A 19,494-nucleotide genomic window follows, 5' to 3' on the forward strand; every position below is an offset into this window, starting at 1 on the left:
GCTAAGCCCTCTGGGAAATGAAGTCCACTTCCCTCTCGCAGGGCGGCCTACGGAGTTGAGGCCACACCTTCATATACCTAGACTCCGATTCCCAGAATGCCTCGGAAGGCCCTAGGTGGAATGTGGATGGAGGCGAAGCCAGATGCATTGTGGGAAATGGTCTTTCTCCTGGGCCCGCCTCCTAACCCTTGTTCCTGTGGCTACTTCTGAGAGGAGGAGCCCTGGGGAGGAGGGCGGGAATGAGTGAGTGCGCATGACTGCTCCAGCCCCTCCAGGCTGAGGGAGGGGAGAGTGCAGTGCGCACGCGTAGCGCCGTCCTGCCGACCCCACCCCCACCCACCTCCTCATGTCCCGCCACGTTAGTACGCATGCGCTCAGCAATCGCGGCCTGTGGGCCGTGCAGTTTCTAGTGGACCCGCAGCGTGGACCCGTGAGTACCGGGGTGGACGTGCGTGTGCGCGTGTCAGCGTGTCACTGTGTGTTCGTGTGGCAGGCCAGTGGTGTCTGTGGGAATGTGACCTGGAGCTGCGCGTGCCCGGGCACGAGCGTGCGTGGCTGTGATCACGCTTGGGAGGGGGTGTATGGGGGGCATGCGCGCGCGCGCACACACACACTCTTCATATGATCCCCGTTTTACAGATGAGGAAACTGAGGCAGGCAGGGTTAGTGGCCTGCCCAGGGTGTCTCAGCCCCGGCTGCCCACAGGGTTTGTGGGGATGGACACCTGGAGGCCCCGCCCCCAGAGGGGTTCCCCGAGGGGGAGGGCGGGGGCTGCCCACGCTGGTAAGGGGGCTGGAGACCTGCATTTCTGAAGACCCTACTGTGTGCTGGCTCTGGGCTGAGGCCAGACAGAGGACCCCCCAGGACAGTGACCGTGGGGTCCCGGGGGCTCTCTCCAAGTGTTTCTGGTGGTCATGCCCCCCGTGAAGTGGGCTCTGTGCCCGGAGGCCGTGACAGCTTCAGGAGCCCCTGAGTAACCCGTGGGATGGGGGTGCCTTGGCCCCCCAGACTTACCTGTGGGATGGGGTTCCTTGGCCCCCTGAGTTACCCGTGGGATGAGGTTTCTTGGCCCCCCCAAGTTACCCGTGGGATGAGGTTTCTTGGCCCCCCGAGTTACCCGTGGGATGGGGTTCCTTGGCCCCCCAGACTTACCTGTGGGATGGGGTTCCTTGGCCCCCCCTGAGATACCCATGGGATGGGGTTTCTTGGCCCCCTGAGTTACCCGTGGGATGGGGTTCCTTGGCCCCCCGGGTTACCCATGGGATGAGGTTCCTTGACCCCCCTAGTTACCCGTGGGATGAGGTTTCTTGGCCCCCCTGAAGCATAGCCAGCAGCCCCTCAGGGAGAGAAGGAGCTGAGCCTCCTAGTGCTGGTCCTAGCCAACCTAATCTTGGTTTTGAGCCCCTAGGCCCGAGCTCTAAGGGGAAGTGAAGATGGTGGACCAGAGCCCCAAGAAAGGACACCTGCCCACAAAAAGACACCTGTCCTGAGGCCTTGGGTGCTGCTATGCCCGATCATGGTGGCTGGGAGAAAGGATCTGAGGGGTCAGAAGGTGGAGACAACAGCAGGGAGCCATCATTGACCATGGAAGACGTGGACCTCATGCTTGAGAAGAGAGGTGAAAATCATTTATGTGGTGGGTAGTGGTGAGTCAGCCAGTAAACGTCGATTAGGCACCTACTGGGTGAGGAGCGTGCTCGTGCAAGCACCCACTGCGCGTCCACCTCCCACCTCCTGGCTGGTCCACAGGCCTGGAACGTTCTCTCTCCTCACCGCTACCTTCTGTGGTGTGTCTCCTGTGCCGCCTTCAGCTTGAGACCTTTGCTGACCCTACAGTGGTGAGGCTTCCGCTCCAGAAATGGTTTGTCTGTTTTGTTTTGTTGGACCTCCCCCTGCCCCCTGCAATGCCTGCAGGCAATGACCTACCTGCACCGAGTAGGGCGCAGGTGTTTGGTAAGTGATGAGTGCATTGAATTGATTTCCAATCTAATTCAGTCGAGTAAGCATTTATTAAGTGCCTCCTGTGTGCCAGGCACTGTGCTGTGCTTGGGGATACGATGAATTAAAAAGACAGTTCCTGCCCTTGGGGAGCTCACAGTCTAAAGGAGGAGACACATCACAAAAGGAGGCAGGAGAGGAGAGTGGCAGGGGTGGGACACCAGGGGGTCCCCCGCGTGGGACATCTTGCTGTGTGGAGTTGACGGGCAGCCAATGCCGAGAAGAGTCCGGTTTCTGCCTCTGTCGAAGGAAGGCGTTGGGACGAGGTTGGAACGCTGCCCTCCAGCCCTCCAGGAAGAGAAGGCTGAGGGAGGTAGGGGTCGGTCAAGGCTAGAGTCAGCATTGTGGCGATGCGCTTGTCCTGGGGAGCACCTCTTGTTCTGAAACGGGACTGGGCAGTGGACGCAGAGTGGAGTGAGATAGATTCCTCTGAGACGGGAAGGGGAGAAGGGGAGAAGGGACCTCAAGGGAAAACACAGGGAGGCCGATGGGCACGTCAGACGGCTTTGTCCTTGGATAAAACAGGAAACCGCTTCTGGTTCCACATTCAGGCATTTCCAACTCTCCGTGACCCCTGCGGACTTGTCTATGAGGTTTTCTTGGCAGAGGCACTGGAGTGGTTTGCCATTTCCTTCTCCGCTGTGTCTCCATTTTATAGATGAGGAACTAAAGCAAATAAGGGTTAAGTGACTTGCCCAGGGTCACGTAGCTACTGTCTGAGACTGGATTTGAATTCACATCTTCCCAACTCTGCCACCTAGCTGCCCCTTCTGGGGAAGAGGGCTCAGACTGGGCATCGTGGCTGTTGGCAGTGCCCAGCACGGGCAGTCATGGATTGTCCTGCTCCATACAGTTTCCCGGCTTTGTCAGCAGAGCATGGTAAGCTCAGGAGCAGGGGTGGAATAAAGCAGTGAGCTGAAGGAGTGTGGTGCAGATAGGGCCGAAGGGCTTGAGGGTGCTCGTGAGGGCCTTCGGTAAAGGAGTTGTAGGGAAGGGTTGAGGGGCAGCTGGGTGGCTTAGTGCACAGAGCGCTGGGCCTGGAGTCAGGAAGACCTCAGTTCTAATCCAGTCTCAGACACTTCCTAGCTGTGGGACCCTGGGCAAGTCACTTCACCTGTTGGCCTCGGTTTCCTCATCTGTGAAGGGAACTGGAGAAGGAAATGGCAGACCACTCCAGGATCTCTGCCAAGAAGACCCCAGATGGAGTCACGAAGAGTCAGACTGAGCAACAGCAATGGGGCAGGGTTGAGCCGTCCCGAGACTTCTTTCTGTTGACACGGTCAAGTATCTTCCAGGCCCAGCCCTTCCCCTGGACAGGCCTATGGCGGCAGTGGCGGAGGAAGAGGAGGAGGAGGAGGAGGAAGAAAAGGCCTCCGGGCTCCTGGCAGCCAGCTTGCAGGTGAGCACTACTTCCATCCCCTCTCACATCCCTTCACGTGAATGCGTTTCTTTCCCTTGTCTTAAATGCTGTTAGATTGCCCATGGCCTCTTAAGGATTTGTACCCCAAGGACTCTCCTGCAGGAGCCTCTGGCTCTTTGTGTGCAAACGTTGGTGCTGGAATGTCCTAAGGTGGAAGTGAGTGCATTTCAGAAGGAAGGTGAATCGTTGCACCCAAAAGCCCCTTCTAGCTCTGGAGATATTTTAAGACAAAGATAGTCAAGGAAAGGGTGTTTAAGATGAAAAACATTTCACTCCCTGCTTTCTGAGAAGTTGGATTCTATTAAAGGCTACACATACACACAGATGAGAGGGACAGAGACACATCAGGGGAGGAGAAGACCGTATGGGAGATTGAGACTGGGCACCTAGGTGGCACAGTGAATAGAGCACCAGCCCTGCAGTCAGCAGGACCTGAGTTCAAATCTGACCTCAGACACTTGGCACTTGCTAGCTTTGTGACCTTGGGCAAGTCACTTAACCCCAATTGCCTCACCCTCCCCCCCCCAAATAAAAGAGATTGAGAGAAAAGCATGAGGTAAGAGAGAAAGATGCTGGATAGACAGAAAGAAGGCTCTGTCTTCAGACCCTCATTGTGGCTCTGCACAGCTAGAGTGTTGTGCTGTTTCTGCCCTCGTGTTTTAGGGAGGCCATGGAGAAGCAGGAGTGTTGGGAGGGCACCATCTTGAATGGTGGGTTCATTGAAGAAATGGTATATTTCCATTAGAGAAGAGAATATTTAGGGGAAATATGGTGGCCCACCTTATTGGAGAGTTCTTAAAAGAAATCTGCCGGCTCTCAAGGGAGTTTGACCTCACTGTGCAGAAAGGCAAAACCAAGATGGTGGAAGCCTGTTATCCAGACTCAAATATGCCATTTTCTGGCCTTGCCATAGGATTAGTTCCTAAATACGTATAGTTTGGACAAATAATGCAGATGGGACATATCCTCAACCCAGAACTGAGCAGGAAGAATCGAGAGTGGGCCGGATGGCATCAGAGAAATTGTACTCTGCTCTTTATGGCCCCTGAGCTTCCTGAAACAAAACACGTCTTGTGTTACCAATGGTTTTCTGGTGATGCTGTTACCATGAATCACAGAGCACCTCAGTCTCTGAAGAATGAAGAGGAATGGTCAGCCAAAGGACAGCGGAGGGAAATAGGATGTTTTTGTTTTTGTTTTTGTTTTTTAGGCAATTGTGGTTAAGTAACTTGCCCAGGGTCACCCAGCTAGTAAGTGTCAAGTGTTTGGTCTGAGGCCGGATTTGAACTCAGGTCCTCCTGACAGTGGATAGAGCTGGTGCTGTATCCACTGCACCACCTAGCTGCCCCAAGGGAAATAGGATGTTTTAAAAGGCGTATTGAACAGCATCCAAAAACACGTAAGTGGGAAATGAGTCTGTCTAAACCAAGGGGGCAGGTGTGCCTCTAGAGACTCATGATAGAAGAAAAGTGGGGTCATAGGTGTCATCAGCTGAGAGAGAGCCCCCAACACACACACACACACACACACACACACACACACACACACACACACACACAGTTTGGCACTCAAAGTCCCTCATAACCAGGCTCCCTCCTACCTCTCCAGTCTTCTCTCATCGTACTCCCTAGCACATACTCTTGGATCCAGTGTCCCCAGCCTCCTGGCCGTCCCATAAACAAGACCCTCCATCCCTCAGCCCCAGGCATGTTCTGTGGCTGTGCACCATACCCGGAATGCTCTCTCTCTTCTGCTCCGATCGCTGGCCTCCCTGGCTTCCTTCAAGTCCCAACCAAAATCCCATCTCCTAGCCCTCGTGACTCCAGGGCCTTGCCCCTGGTTATCCTGTGTGTAGCTTACTTGTACATATTTGTTATCTTCTCCCAGGTCCTTCAGGGCAGGGACTGTTTTTTATCTCATTGTATGCCCAGTGCTTGGCACTGTGCCTGGCACTTGCCAGGTACGCCAGTTGCTTAATAAATCTTTATTGACTAACCAACATGTATATTTTGGAGGAAATCCTTCCTTCAGTGCTCTGTACACAGTAGACGGTCTAAAAATGTTTGTTAAACTAACACGGAGTGCAGAATGACCCTAGATCTATATTGTTCAGAGGAAACAGTGACTTGTGGGGGTGGGGGTGAGGTGGGAGGGCCACAGTGTTGTGGAGTGGGGAGAACTCCAAGCGTGATAATGCCATTTTGTGCTCTGCTAACTGCTGAGCCAGTCTGCCGTCATGCCCAGTCATGGCGAATGAGTGCTGTAATGTTGCTGATCGAACTTTGATTGTGATGGCTGACACTAGTGTTGTGTGTCTAACTGTAAGATGCAGGTCGTTTATTCTGATTGTGTGAGTTGGGCCTGTAGGAGTCAAGTGCATGATCTCCTGGCGGCTCATTGGGAAAGAGGATTTGTAAGGGTTTCCTGGAGCATCTCATAAAACTGCACGCTGGGGAGCCTGGTACAAAGAAGGCGTATGATAAGTAGTAATCATTCGTTGTTTGCCATGAGATACTCTTAGCCCTCCATGCTGTAAAAACCTCTGCCTCTCTGTCCGTCCGTCTCCGTGGCTCTGGTGACCTGGTGTAAGGAATAATATTTTTGACTCAGGAATCAGTGACCTTCAAGGACGTGGCCGTGCACTTCACCTGGGAGGAGTGGAGACTTCTGAAGCCTGCTCAGAGGGCCCTGTACAGAAACGTGATGCTGGAGACCTTGGAGCACCTTTTCTCCCTAGGTAAGCAGACCTATCCCTGTAGACAAGCCCCCTTGGACCCCTAGTCAGATTCCTGGAGTGTCTCTGTGCCCTCCTTGCTGTAGGCTCTGGGCCGTCTGAGATGCTTACTTGAGTTTAGACTTGTAGAGCGACATTCACGACCATGTAGTGTGGGAGGAGATTCAAAATCCTTTCTGGCCAGTGGACAGAATGTTTCTATTGCCTGTTTTCAAGTCAAAAGTCTTTCGCCTAAATGGGAATCCCACAGCAGCTCCCCTCCTCCCCGTCCCTCCCTGCTGGTCAGAGATTCTTGCTTATGTCCCGGGGGAGGGAGGAGAACGCGTCTTCCGGGCGACCATCCCTCCCTTCTGTCCCACGTCCTCCAAGGCCTTCCTCTGGTGCTTGGCCTGGCGCCCTCCTTGAGGCAGTTCTCACTTTCCCTGAGAGGAAGCTCTGGAAGGCATGTAGGGACTGTGTTTTACCTCATGTCTCTCCCAGCACCATTTTGTGCGCACAGTAAGCACTGAAATGCTCGGTGAGTGCGCCCGATTGTCATAGCGGAGATCAAATGTCACCAATCTCTCCCCAGGAGCTCGATCCCAAACCCTCTTCCTAGGGGACTGCAGCCAACCTTCAGGCCTATCACCCCGTACTCCCCCTGGGGCACTCTGCCATCCACCCCAGCCGATCTGCTCGCTTTGCCTCCCCGGAGGCATTTCTGACCCGAACTCTGTTTCTGTCATGAGCCTCTCCTGTCCCCTGCTTCAGCCTCGGCCTCAGCTCAGCTGCCGTCTCGTACTTGAGACCTTCCCTTCTCCTCGCACGTACTGGTTCCTCCTCCCTGAAGTTAATTTGTACTCATTTCCTGTCTGCTCCTACATGCACATCCACCCTGGAGAGAGGGGAAGTTCCCTGCAGCCCGTCGGTGACTGTTCATTATTGTTCATTACCCCCGGCGGGGCCTGGCACACAGTGACTGCTTAATAAAGGCCCAGTAGGAGACTGAGATAGGCATGGAAGTGTCCTCCCCTGCTCGCACGAGGGGGTCAGTGGAGCTTGTGTTCTTTCTGAACCTCCTTCAGATATGCGACCCGTCCTCCTCTGAAACACAGGACGGAGTGTGCTCCAGAGGGCTTTCTCACCAGCCTTGGTGCTTTCTAAGCCACCTTCTTCCGTGAATAGGTTTGAATTCTCAGATGGTTTTCTGTCCCCAGCACTTAGCCATTTCTCTCTGTATGAGCAGGGCTGTCTGTTTCCAAACTGGATCTGAACTCCCTATTGGAGAGAGATGAAGCGCCCTGGACCCCCAAGCGAGACATGCCCAGAAGGCGCTGTCCAGGTGAGTGAGACGTGGGCAGATGGGAGGGCTTACAAGCAGCATCTCAGCTGGTGAGTCCTCCTCTCAGAGGCCCCTCGCGCTGTCAGGCATCAGCTGCTGCTTTGACTGAAGCAAAGCACTTTTCTGTCTCTCTAGCTCTCTCATATTTAGCTCCCTGTAAGAGAGAGATGTTCCTAAATTTTTAGTTTTATTTTCAGCAGTTTATAAAGTTTAAAACTATCAATAAATATATTCACACACAGATATACATAGTTTATATACACACGCACATGCACACACACACACATGCATACACATACACACACAAACACATACAGATAAGACTAAAGAATGATCCGAAATAGCTAACACTTACATAGTGCCTTCTGTGTGCCAGGCGCTGTGCTAAGCACTCTGCAATCATTTTCTCATTCCATCCTCACAACAGCCCTGGGAGGTAGGGGCTATCATTATCCTCCTCTCACATATGAGAAAACTGAGGTGGACAGGGGGTAAGTGACTTATCTGGGATCACGTAGCCAGTTTATTCTAAAGTGTAAATTAATGTGAACATCCTAGTAAGAGAAAGGTCCTGTTTGTGTCCTGGTCTGTTTCTGAACTGTTTTCTTCTGTGTCTTTTAGATTTAGCGATTGATGTATTTACTATTTCACATCATGGTGGTTGGTTCTTATGTGCTAATGCTGCTTTCCTCATTCTGTGTCACTTCTAATGAGTCTTCTCATATTATTTATTATTCTCATTTGTATTTTCTTCTGTCATAACTACATACGTTAAGACCATGCAACAGCTTCTTTAGCCCCCGTCATTTGTTGGACGCATGAATTATTTTAAAGTTTTAGTTGTTACAAATAATCTATTATTAACCCTTTTGCAGAAGGACATCTCTGTCCCCCTTGTCAGTAATATCCTTAAGATATCGGTGGCACCAGTAGGCCCACGTATTTAATGGCATCCAAGGGGAGAAACGGTTTTTGTAGTCTTATCGTAGATTACCGGATTGCTTTCCCAAAGGGTGGTACTGTTTCTTGGCTTTAGCAATTGGTAACATTTGCCTATTTTCCAGTCCCACCAGCATTAAAACATGAAAATATAATTTTCTTTGCTATTAAGAACTTGCACATAAGCCAGCATTAACGTTTGTAATTTTGAATTTTTCACATTTGATTTATCTCATTGTTCCTTTCATTTGAATTTTTACAGTTGAAACCTAGAATAGTTTCTTGTGGCTTTGCTGTGTTGTGTTCCTTCTTTAAATAGTTCGTGTTGGTATCTTTTTCATGGAAAGAAGGGAGCTTGATCTCCTAAGTTTTGAATAGCATGACCTTTAACATTCAGGCTGTGTACCCATTTTGAGTTTACTGTATTACAGGGTGTGAGATATAATTACTTCTTAGTGTTCTGAGTTGCTTTGTCAGATGTGGTGTTCTTTCTTGTATAGTTGATGTTTTCCAGTTTATTGAATGCTGAGTTTTTGAATTTTATTGTTTCTGACTCTTTCTACTGAAGACTTTCCTCATAGTTCATGGAGAAGAGACCATTCACCATGAATTCCTTCTCCCCTTGACTGCATCCCAAGACCCCTTGACAGCAGCCCCCCTTCTCCTTTACTGCAGTTTTTAATGAGCAGGCCACTCTTCTGTATTTATCTTTGTTATCTTTGTTCCTCATGCCCTCCTGTCTTCTCTAGATTTCCCCTGCAGTCATCACCTTTCCCTAATTTTCCATCTCGTCCTATTTTTCCTACAGCCTACAAACATAACCAATTCTCTCCTATTCTTTTTTTTTCTTTTTTTTTTTTGTGAGGCAATTAGGGTTAAGTGACTTGCCCAGGGTCACACAGCTAGTAAGTGTTATAAGTCCGAGGCCAGATTTGAACTCAGGTCCTCCTGACTCCTGGGCTGGTGCTCTCATCTGTTGCACCACCTAGCTGTCCCAATTCTCTCCTATTCTTAAAAAACCATTATGAGACCCTACCATCCCCTCCAGCTATTGCCCTTTACCTCTTCTCTTTCACAGCCAAACTCCTTGAAAAAACTGTTTCCACTCCATGTTTCCGCTTCCTCTCTTCTCACTTGCTTTTCATCTCTCCAAAATCTGACTTCTGACTTCATTACTCAGCTTACACTGCCATCTTTAAAGTCACCAGTGACCTCCGATCCTTACCCTTTCTGTTTTCTTCAGCATTTGCTACTGCAGATCACTCTGCCTTCTCGGTCTCTCCTGTGTCTTGTTTTGTGTGATGCAGTTCTCCATTGCTTCTCTCTTCCCTCTCCTCAGCATCGCCACCTTCTTGGCCCGTTGCTGGTTTGTTATCCGTGTCTTTGTATCCTCGATGGTAAGTGTCCATCAGAGTCTCCTGATGGGCCCCTTTCTCTTCTCTTTTTCATACATGTTCTCTTACTTCGTGACCTTATCAACTGTCATGGCTTTAATTATCTCTGTTCTCCACTCTGTGTGTGTGGTGCTTAGCCTTCTTCTGAGCTCCCGTCCAGCATCTCCAAATTCCTATTACATATTTTAAACGGGCTGTCCCCTTTCTCTTTCCCATGAAGCCCACTTCTCTCTGAACTTCCCTATTTCTGTCAAGGACACTGCCATTCTTTTGGTCACCCAGTTTCACAGCCTCTGTTTTTCTCAACTCTTTTTCTCTCCCTCACTGCATACATGGAGTCCATTGTCAGAACTTGTCCTTTGTGCCTTCCCAACGTCTTTTGCTTCTATCCTCTTCTCACGCACCCACACCCTTGTTCAGCCCCTCGTCACCTGGACCAGGGCAGGAACCTCCTCAGTGGTCTCCCTGCCTCATCTCTCTCCTCACGCCAGTCCATCCTCCACACAGCTGCTAAACAGGCAAGTCTGTCCCTTGGGCTTGAGGACCCTCTTTCCTAACTTTCTGTGCTTGGCAGTACAACCTGCCTTGCCGTTCCTCACACAAGACTCTCCATCTCTTGCCTCATGGGAGAGAGCAGACAAGCAGCTACCCAGCTTTAAGGGCAAGGAAGCGGGCCCTGGATACTTCCTGGAGCAGCCCATTCCGCTTTTAGAAAGCTCTGGCCATTAGGAAGGTTTTCTTTGCATCAAGCTAGACTTAGCTCTGCAGCTTCTCCATGTTTTCTGTGTCTTCCTTTCCAGTGCTAATACAGGAGAGTCCTCCTGATAACTGAAGATGACTCTTTTCTCCCCCAAAAGCTTTCTCTTCATCAGTCTAAATCCCAGTTCCTTCTCCTAATTCTAGGATGAGGTGGTACTGGGGCATTCACCATGTTTGCTGACTGCCCTTCTTTGGGTGTTCCAGCTCAGCAATATTCTGCTGTTAATGTGGCATCCAGAAGTGAACGTCATACAGTAGACAGAGTCTGACCAGGGCAGAACTATCACTTTTCACAGTCTGTACTCTGTGTCCCCCTCTGTAGGGGAAGGGGATCTGTTTTCATATAGCACCTTCTATACGTGCTGAACTCACTCTGCTAAGCTCTTTTTAGAAATTATCTCGTTTGATCCTCACAACTCTGTGAGGTAGGTGCTATTATTCCCGTTTGACACTTGAGGAAACTGAGGTTAAGTTACTTGCCCCATGTCATATAGCTAGGAAGTGTCAGACACAGGATTTGAACTCTGGTCTTCATGACTCCAGACCCAGCACTCTGTCCACTGCACTATTAGCTGTTGTAATGAAGCTGAGAACGATCACATCAGCCATGTTTGCTGTGCGAACTTGTGTTTGCTCATGTTGATCTCATGATTTACTTAAACCTCTGATTTTTTTTATGATATATTTATTTTTTTATGATATTTTTTAATGAACTGCTATCTAGCTCTGCCTCCCCTATTTTATATTCGTGGAGTTGTTTTTCAGCTCAAATATAGGACTCACCTCTATTAACATTTCTTCTTCTTATTTTTCTTATATGTTCATTAACATATCTTCTTATTTTTGGATCACTTTTTTTTCTTTAGGCAATTGGGGTTAAGTGACTTGCCCAGCGTCACCCAGCTAGCAAGTGTCAAGTATTTGGTCTGAGGCTGGATTTGAACGGGTCCTCCTGACTTCAGGGCCGGTGCTCTATCCACTGCGCCACCTTGGATCATTTCTAAAGCTTATTGAGATCTTGTTCAGTCCTAACCATCCCCGTGTTAGCTATCCCTCCCAGATCTTTGTCATTGGCAAATTTGATTAGCATGCTATATATGCCTTTGTTCAAGTCTGATCCAAAACAGGACTTGAAAATGTAGCTTATCTATTTCACTTAATTATGATATCTTGTGTTTTTCATTTCTTGTTTAGATAAAAGAACTTGTGCAAATCAAATTGCTATTTGAAATTCTTTGCTTTTCTGCTTAGTGGCATTAAGAATTATGTTATTATATGATTAAAGGTTGAAAATATTGCATCTGTGAAATTTTCCTGAAAAATTCAAGATATTTTTATTCTTCCCAGTTTTGAGGAAGCCTAGTAATTCTTAAATTGTTTCTAATTGCTTGGTCTTCCAGATCTGTCACTTTTACACACAGAGATGCCAAATTGTTTTCCATTTGAGTAATATTTTGAGCTCTGTTTCCCTTCTTTGTGGTTTTGTACTGTTCTATCCTTCAGAAGATAACACACCCAGTTAACAGTTGTTTTAAATAACCTCTCTACACTCTTTAAGTTCCCTGGCATGTAAGTCATTTAGTGCTAAGCAGCTAGGCCTTCTGTTACTATGTCTTCAACTCTCTTTGGCTCCAATTCTTCCTAAAATAGTCTTTTTTCTGCATAGTTTAGATTGAGCATCTTTTTCGTTGATGGAAGAGATAGAAACTAGAACATACTCTGAAGCAGTTTCCTTTTTTCCAGCATAGAGGACAGTGGCTAGTGACATTTCTCAAATAATTTCTTTCAGATTCCCTTCATCAGGAGACACAGTGTGAAACCAAGGACTTAAGTCTGATATCAGACATTTGGATGGGAACCTCATCCAGCAAAATTCTGCCAAAGGATAGTTCCTGGTATTCCATAATAAGGGAAGCTCATTTCAAATTAGAAAGACACAAGGACACCCAAGGGACAGTGTCTGGACAAGTACCAGACCCTCCTCAAACAGCCTTTAATAGAGTGAGTGTGCCTCTCTGTAATACCTTTGCAAGAAGTTTGAATCTGGGCTCGGTCTTTGTTCCGCTCTGCAGAGGTGCTACAGAAGAGAGTTTTCATAAATTTCCAATGCTTGGAAAGAGCTTCTGGGATTTTTTAAACCTAATTACATCTAATGCATTATCTTTAGAAAAGAATCTTTCTAAATATGACAGATACAAGAAGCCTTTCAGTTACCACTCAGACCTAATTAAATTTCATCAGATACGTGTGGGAGAGAAGCTCCGTGAACACAGTGAATGTAGAGAAGCCTTTGACGGAAGATCAGATCTTACTGGACATCAGAGAAGTAGAATTGGAGAGAAACATTATAAATGTGATGAATGTGGAAAAGCCTTTAACCACAGGGGAAGCTTAACTAAACATACTAGAATTCATACTGGAGAGAAACCTTTTGAATGTAGTGATTGTGGGAAAGCCTTCAGTGAGAGAGGAAAACTCAAGAGCCATCAGAGAATTCATACTGGAGTAAAGCCCTTTGAATGTAATGAGTGTGGGAAAGCCTTCAGTGTGAGGGGAAATCTCAACGCACATCATCGAACTCATACAGGAGTGAAACCCTTTGAATGTAATGAATGTGGGAAAGGCTTCAGTGAGAGTAGATTACTCAAAAGTCACCAGATAACTCATACTGGAGTAAAGCCATTTGAGTGTAATGAATGTGGAAAAGCCTTCAATCAGAAAGGAAACCTTATGAGCCACCAGAGAACTCATACTGGAATGAAACCTTTTCAGTGTAACAAATGTGGGAAAACCTTCAACCAGAAGCGTTTCCTTAAAAGTCATCAGAAAATTCATACTGAAGAGAAGCCTTTTGAATGTAACGAATGTGGAAAGGCCTTCAGCCAGAAAGGTTACCTTAAGAATCATAAAAGAATTCATAGTGGAGAAAAACCATTTGAATGTAATGAATGTGGGAAAGCCTTCCGTCGAAAAGGATACCTCATAACTCATCAGAGAACTCATACTGGAGTGAAAGCTGTTGAGTGTAAGGAATGTGGGAAAGCCTTTAGCCAGAAGGGTTACCTTAAAAGTCATCAGAGAATTCATGCTGGAGAGAAACCCTTTGTATGTAATGAATGTGGGAAAGCCTTCAGCCAGAAGAGTTATCTTAAAAGTCATCATAGAATCCATACTGGAGAGAAACCATTTAAATGTAATGAATGTGGGAAAACCTTCAGCCATAAGGGTTATCTCAAAAGCCATCAGAAAATACATGTTGGAAAGAAATTATTTGAACAAAGTCAATGTGAGAAAGACTTCAACCAGAATTGCCTTGATGGCCATCAGACAATTAATAGTGGAATAGAGTCCTTTGAATATAATGAATGTGGCAAAGCCTTTGCTGAGAAGGAAGCCCTTATTAGACATCAGAGAACTCACACTGATGTGAAACCTTTTGAATGTAATGAATTTGGGAAAGGCTTCTGCAGAAAAGCACATCTTGTTACCCATCACAGATTTCAGACTGGGTTAAAACTTTTTGAATGTAAATAAATGTGGGGAAAGCCTTCAGCCAAAGTATATACTTTATTACCCATAAGAATACTTACACTTTAGAGAAACAGTTTTAATATAATAAATGGGAAAAGGGCTTCTGAGAAATGGAGAGCCTTATAACATCAGAGAACTCATCTTGGAGTGCAACATTTTGAGTATAATAAATATCTTTATTGAGATGAGGTTATGCCAAGGTAAATGGCCAGCAATTAGGAAATGGCTAAACAAATTGTTATATGTTAGTATAATGGGGCATGATTGTGCTGTAAGAAATGATGAATATGGTAAATTTAAAGAAGTATGCAAAACATGGATAGAGAAGGAAGTAAATGGCTGTAACAATATATATGACTCCAACAATGTAAATGGAAAGAACAAGAAAAAAGAAACTGAACAATATGTCATTTTAGTATCCAGGTATGGTCCTAGAGAATGAGGGAAAAGCATCTTTCACTTCTTTGTGGAAGTTGGCAACTGTGTGTAATACTGCTTATGCTTTGCTACTTTCCTGGTGTTTTGGTTACTTTTGTTTACTTTTGTTGACTGCTTTTTGTTCCTTTTCCTCCCCTTCTTCATGCCCCCCTCCGCTGCCCTCCAGAGTGGCCCACTGGAGGAAAAGTTGGGGGAAGGATTTATTTGGAAATGAAAGTGGTATAAGAAAAAAAATACACCAATGAATTTATCCTTTAAGAACTATTAAACAAAGGGCAGATTATGCAAGTTTGAAATTAGATCCTTTTCTTGACAATACTACCAAATGTGTAGATTGAGAAATGTTGTAGACATGATTGACTGATGTTTCAGCAGAGCATTTTATAAATCCTCCCAAGAAGAGGTGGTGAAATCGGGGTACACAATGGAACGATCCAATGGATTCAGGACAATTGGAATGACTTGCCCCGCAGAGTAGTTGATGTCAGACTTCAAGCCCTAGCATGAATTGCCCCAGGGCATGCTTGGACCCATACTATTTTAACATCTTTATCTATGGCCAATAAGGTCATAGATGCCATGTTCATAAAATATTCAAATCTAGGAAGGATAGCTGACGTTTCAAATATTGGAATCTGAATCTGGTAAGATCTTTGCAGTCTGGATAATGGTATCCAGTTTTTTTGATTGTACACTTCTAGCAATAAAAATTGGAACATGCTCCCCACATATATGTAAATTCACTTATTTAGCAATAAGTGATTGACTTATCTAGAAATCTTTTACCTGTGCTATTTAATCAATGTAGCTGAGTGGCGTAGTAGATACAGTGCCTGGCAAGTCAGACATGACTAAAATCACTTAATCACAGCTTTATGAATAATTAGGTAAATAATTTTTAAAATACAATTTAAAAAGACAAAGATGAAATATTTGATTCTAAAGTCTGTGGGGGAGCCACTAGAGTTTACTGGGTAGGGGAAGGCCACGGTCAGAGCTTTGCATTAGGAAAATCACTTTGGAAGCTTTGTGTGGGATGAATTTCAGCAGGGAGATCAGTTAGGAGGCTTTAAAGGAAGGTAGGAGGTGATGAAGGCCTGTTGGCTATATGCATAAAAAGAAGGGGACAGATGTAGAAATGTTGTGGAGGTAGAAGTGACAAGATATGGCAACTAATTCAGTGTGTGGGATGAGAGAGGTGGAAGACTAAGGTTATGAAGCTGAATGACAAGAAGGACTGTGGTACCTTCAACAGGAATAGGGAAGCGTGGAAAAGCAGTAGCATTTTAAGGAAATGTAAAGAGCTATGTTTTGGACACAGCTGTGGGACATCAGATTCAGAAAGTTAGTAGATCTTTAATGATGTGGGGTTGGAGAGCAGAATGGAAATTAGGCCTGGATCTTTAATTTTAGGAGTCATCTGTACAGAGATGATAATTAAACCGATAAGACTGATTAAGTCGACATGTGAGTGTATGGAGAAGAGCGCCCAAGACTGACTTGGGCAATATTTGCGTTTAGGGGAAGTCATGTGGGTGATGATCCTGCTACAGAGATTTGAGGAGGAAGTCACAACCAGAAGAACCAAGATGGAGCCTCGGAATGAGAAGTCATCGAGGAGGAAGTAAATCTGGGAAGAGAGGGTAGTCAGTGGGGTCGTGCTGCAGAGATTTGAGGAGGAAGTCACAACCAGAAGAACCAAGATGGCGCCTCGGAGTGAGAAGTCATCGAGGAGGAAGTAAATCTGGGAAGAGAGAGTAGTCGGTGGGTTCGTGCTGCAGAGGTACAGAAGAGTGAGGACTGATAAAAGGCTACGTGCTTTTGGCAAATTGATCATTGGTAACTTTCAAGAGAGCACTTTCATTTAAGTCAAGGATAACAAGGAGGTTGCCTGGCAGACTCTAAGGCTGGAGGTGCCCTTATGGAAAAAGGGATAAGTTTGAGAAAAAAGATAATGTGATCACAACCCATCCGTGCCTATTCATCCTGGGTTACTTCTTTCTCATGAGAAAATGAAGCATGTGGAGTAATACTCCCCTTCCATTGCTCCTGAGGTCAGAGCCCATCCACTGATGGCAACCAAACTCGGGATTTTAATTTTGCCTGTGCTCCTGCCGATGGTGTCTTCTTTGGTTTAGACTTTAGTGGCCCTAGGCAGCCACAGAAGGTAGGCCAGCAGTGAGAAGGGTCAGAATGGGGAAGTGTTGGAGGGAATAGAGTGTGTGGGCTTGTGACAAGCCCAGGACTGTCTTGGGGTAAAAGTGGATACAACCCGTATTTCTCCTTTCTGACTGATCACACGCTGGGGTCAAGTTGTGGCCCACATTGCCACTGCTGACCAAGACTATATGTTCAAATATTATAACTTACATTTGAATTTTTTTTTTAATAATTTCTGAAGTCCAAGATAGGGGAGGAATGGATCAGCAGCAGCTTGCAAAGACTGAATTTTTTTTTTTTTGCTAGATTGCACGCTCAATATGGCAGTCGGGAATCCTAATGCAATCTTGGGGTGCGTTAAGGGGGTGCACTAAAGTTGCGTCATTGTCTGGAAGTAGGAAGTTATCTATTGAACCATTTTACATTGTATTCCACCCTAGTCAGACTATATCTGTGTTCATTTCCATGCAACACAATTTAAGAAGAAAGTAGTATGATGGGGTTTTTTTTCCTCTGGAAAAGGGCAAAGTGGGGGGTGGAGGGCCCTCTGAAGGTGTTCATGCCTTGTGGAGATCATTGCATGGGTCTAGGGATGTTTAGCTTTGAGTAGAGGAGACTCCTGGGGAACATGACAGAACCAGAACCCAAAGAGCTTTCAGGTATGGATGTAGCGTTAGACTTACTCTGCTGGGTAACAAAGGGCAGATCTAGGAGCCGAGGGAAAGTTTCACAGGGACAGCTTTAGGCTTGATACAAGAAGAAAGTCTCCAAATGTGGAACGAAATGCCCAGCAAGTAGAGAATCGCCCTGGCGTGTGGCAGATGATCCTTTTAGGGGCTCTGTGTTCGACTGGATAGCCCAAGGGAGGCTCCTTCTAACTGAAACTAGAATTCTGATCCTGCGACTTAGTGAATATTGGAAGCCTTCACTCAGAATATGACCTTAAATACCAGAGAGCTCATTGGAAAGGAGCCCGTGAACGATAAAAACAAGACTCGGGAGAAAACTTAGGAGAGTCCACGCCAATGGCTGATCCTGCACCTTCCCCATTTCACATCTTACCCCGCTCTCTCCTTCACTCCTGGTTTTGGATGAGGACGTGGCCGTCCTCTCCAAGGCAAACGTCTCTACACAGGTGGATCTCATTCCATCCTTCTCCAGGACTTGCTCCCACTGTCATCCCTATTCTTTCCCCCATCTTCAGTCTGTCTTTGGGTTCTGACTGCTTCCCTGTCACTCACAAACAAACCTGTGTCAGCCCATCCTTAAAAACACTTGATCTGATCTGACCCATCCCTGCCAGCTATTGCCCATCTTTTCTGTTCACCTGGAGTCCTTGAGAACGCGCCACCCTCGGTGCCTGCACTTTTTGTCCCCATTCATTCTTCAGTCCTCCATAGCAGGCCTGCACAACGGTCACCTGCAGCAGGTCACCTGCAGCAGGCGGGCCAAAGGCTTTCCTCTACATACAAAGGATGTTTTCCTCTACATTTTCCGGGGGAACAGCCTGAGGGTTGCAGATTGGGCAGGCCTGCTCTGCAGTCTAACTTCTGACTTAGTTATCGATGATCCGGTGCTTGCCAGATTAATTCTCGACCTTTCCGCAGCCTTTAACATCGTTGACCACTGCGTCCTGAATGTTCTCAAGGTTTTTCAACACTGTTCGTTTCCATTTGTGATATTTGTCAGGCCAGGGACCTGAAGCCTTGGGATGCACACATTTTTGGACGTGGAGGATGTAGGAGGGCTGGTTTTTTCTGTGAACATTTTATGAATGGAAGGAAGAGTGGGACAGATTAATAAAAAATGCTTCCTGCTTGAAATTTTAAAAACTGTGTCTGACTCTTGGTGAGCTCATTTGGGGTTTCCTCGGCAAACATGTTGGAAAGATTTGCCTTTTCCTTCTCCGGCTCGTCTTACAGATGAGGAAACTGAGGCAAACAGGTGACGTGCCCAGGGTCACACAGCTAGTAAGTGTCTGAGGCTGGATTTGAACTCCAGAAGAGGAGTCTTTCCCACTCCAGGCCTGGCGCTCCGCGCACCATGGCGCCCCCTAACGGACCAATTTAAAAATAACAATGGGAAGAAAATGGAGGCCAGTAAGCCCCCCAAAGATTCGAACTCATTGCTTCCTAGAGATCCTGTTTTTCTGGACGTCGCCCCCGGGGGGGTCTGGCCGTCCACACTGGTGGGGGGAGGGGTTGCCTTAGCGCAGCCCCGCCCCTCCTGCCTCGCGCAAGCGCAGACACGCCTGCTGAAACGGGAAGCCGCGGGCCCTTCTGGGAGGTGGAGTCCTGGCCTGCGCCTCGCGCTTTCCCCGACTCCCCCGCCCCCCCGTGACCCTGTGGCTGCCCACGTGGGTGGATCGCCTCCTGCTGGCATGACTACGCGTGCGCGGCGCCCTCCGGCCTCCCCACCCCTATCCATTCCACCGGCCTGGAGCATCGAGTTTTTGCCCACTCGCGGCTCCCCTTCCCCAGGGTCGTCCGTTTGTGTCCCCCCCCCCCCGCCACCTGACTGGGGGGGGGTTTGCGGTTGTGTAGGTGTGTGTGCGTGCGTAAGGGGAGGGTCGTGAGAGGCCGCGTGAGTGCGCGCGTGTCTACACCCGAGTGAGTCCAGGGGTGAGCGGATGTGCACGCGTGAGCCCGTGTGTGCTCTCCACGTGAGAGCTCGGGAGCCTCGGGCCATGCGTGGGCCCCCCCCCCCCCCGGTGCCAGGAGCCGCCCCCGAGCCGTCTGCATCCGCCGGGCGCCCCTCCCCCTCCCCCTGCCGATCCGCCGAAGGCCAGCCACGAACCCCA

At 47.7% G+C, this 19,494-nt stretch overlaps 1 protein-coding gene across 6 annotated transcripts; it reads left to right on the forward strand.

The window, feature by feature from the left end:
* The first annotated feature begins 355 nt into the window (after positions 1-355).
* On the forward strand, positions 356-18,529 carry LOC114041530 (zinc finger protein 260-like). 6 transcript variants are annotated; one of them, XM_027860015.1, is made up of 6 exons: positions 356-430; positions 1,402-1,636; positions 3,294-3,397; positions 6,029-6,155; positions 7,378-7,473; positions 12,355-18,529. In XM_027860015.1, the coding sequence occupies exons 2-6, from the start codon at positions 1,507-1,509 to the stop codon at positions 14,097-14,099; spliced, it is 2,202 nt and encodes a 733-aa protein (XP_027715816.1). In that variant the 5' UTR covers positions 356-430; positions 1,402-1,506; the 3' UTR covers positions 14,100-18,529. The 6 variants fall into 6 exon arrangements, with proteins under 6 accessions (XP_027715816.1, XP_027715815.1, XP_027715817.1 ...); XM_027860014.1 differs by having other exon boundaries at positions 358-430; positions 1,409-1,636; XM_027860016.1 differs by having other exon boundaries at positions 358-430; positions 1,409-1,618.
* Positions 18,530-19,494: the final 965 nt, after the last annotated feature.

The sequence above is a fragment of the Vombatus ursinus genome, unplaced genomic scaffold, assembly GCF_900497805.2.
Source record: "Vombatus ursinus unplaced genomic scaffold, bare-nosed wombat genome assembly UNPS02014175.1, whole genome shotgun sequence".
NCBI lineage: Eukaryota > Metazoa > Chordata > Mammalia > Diprotodontia > Vombatidae > Vombatus > Vombatus ursinus.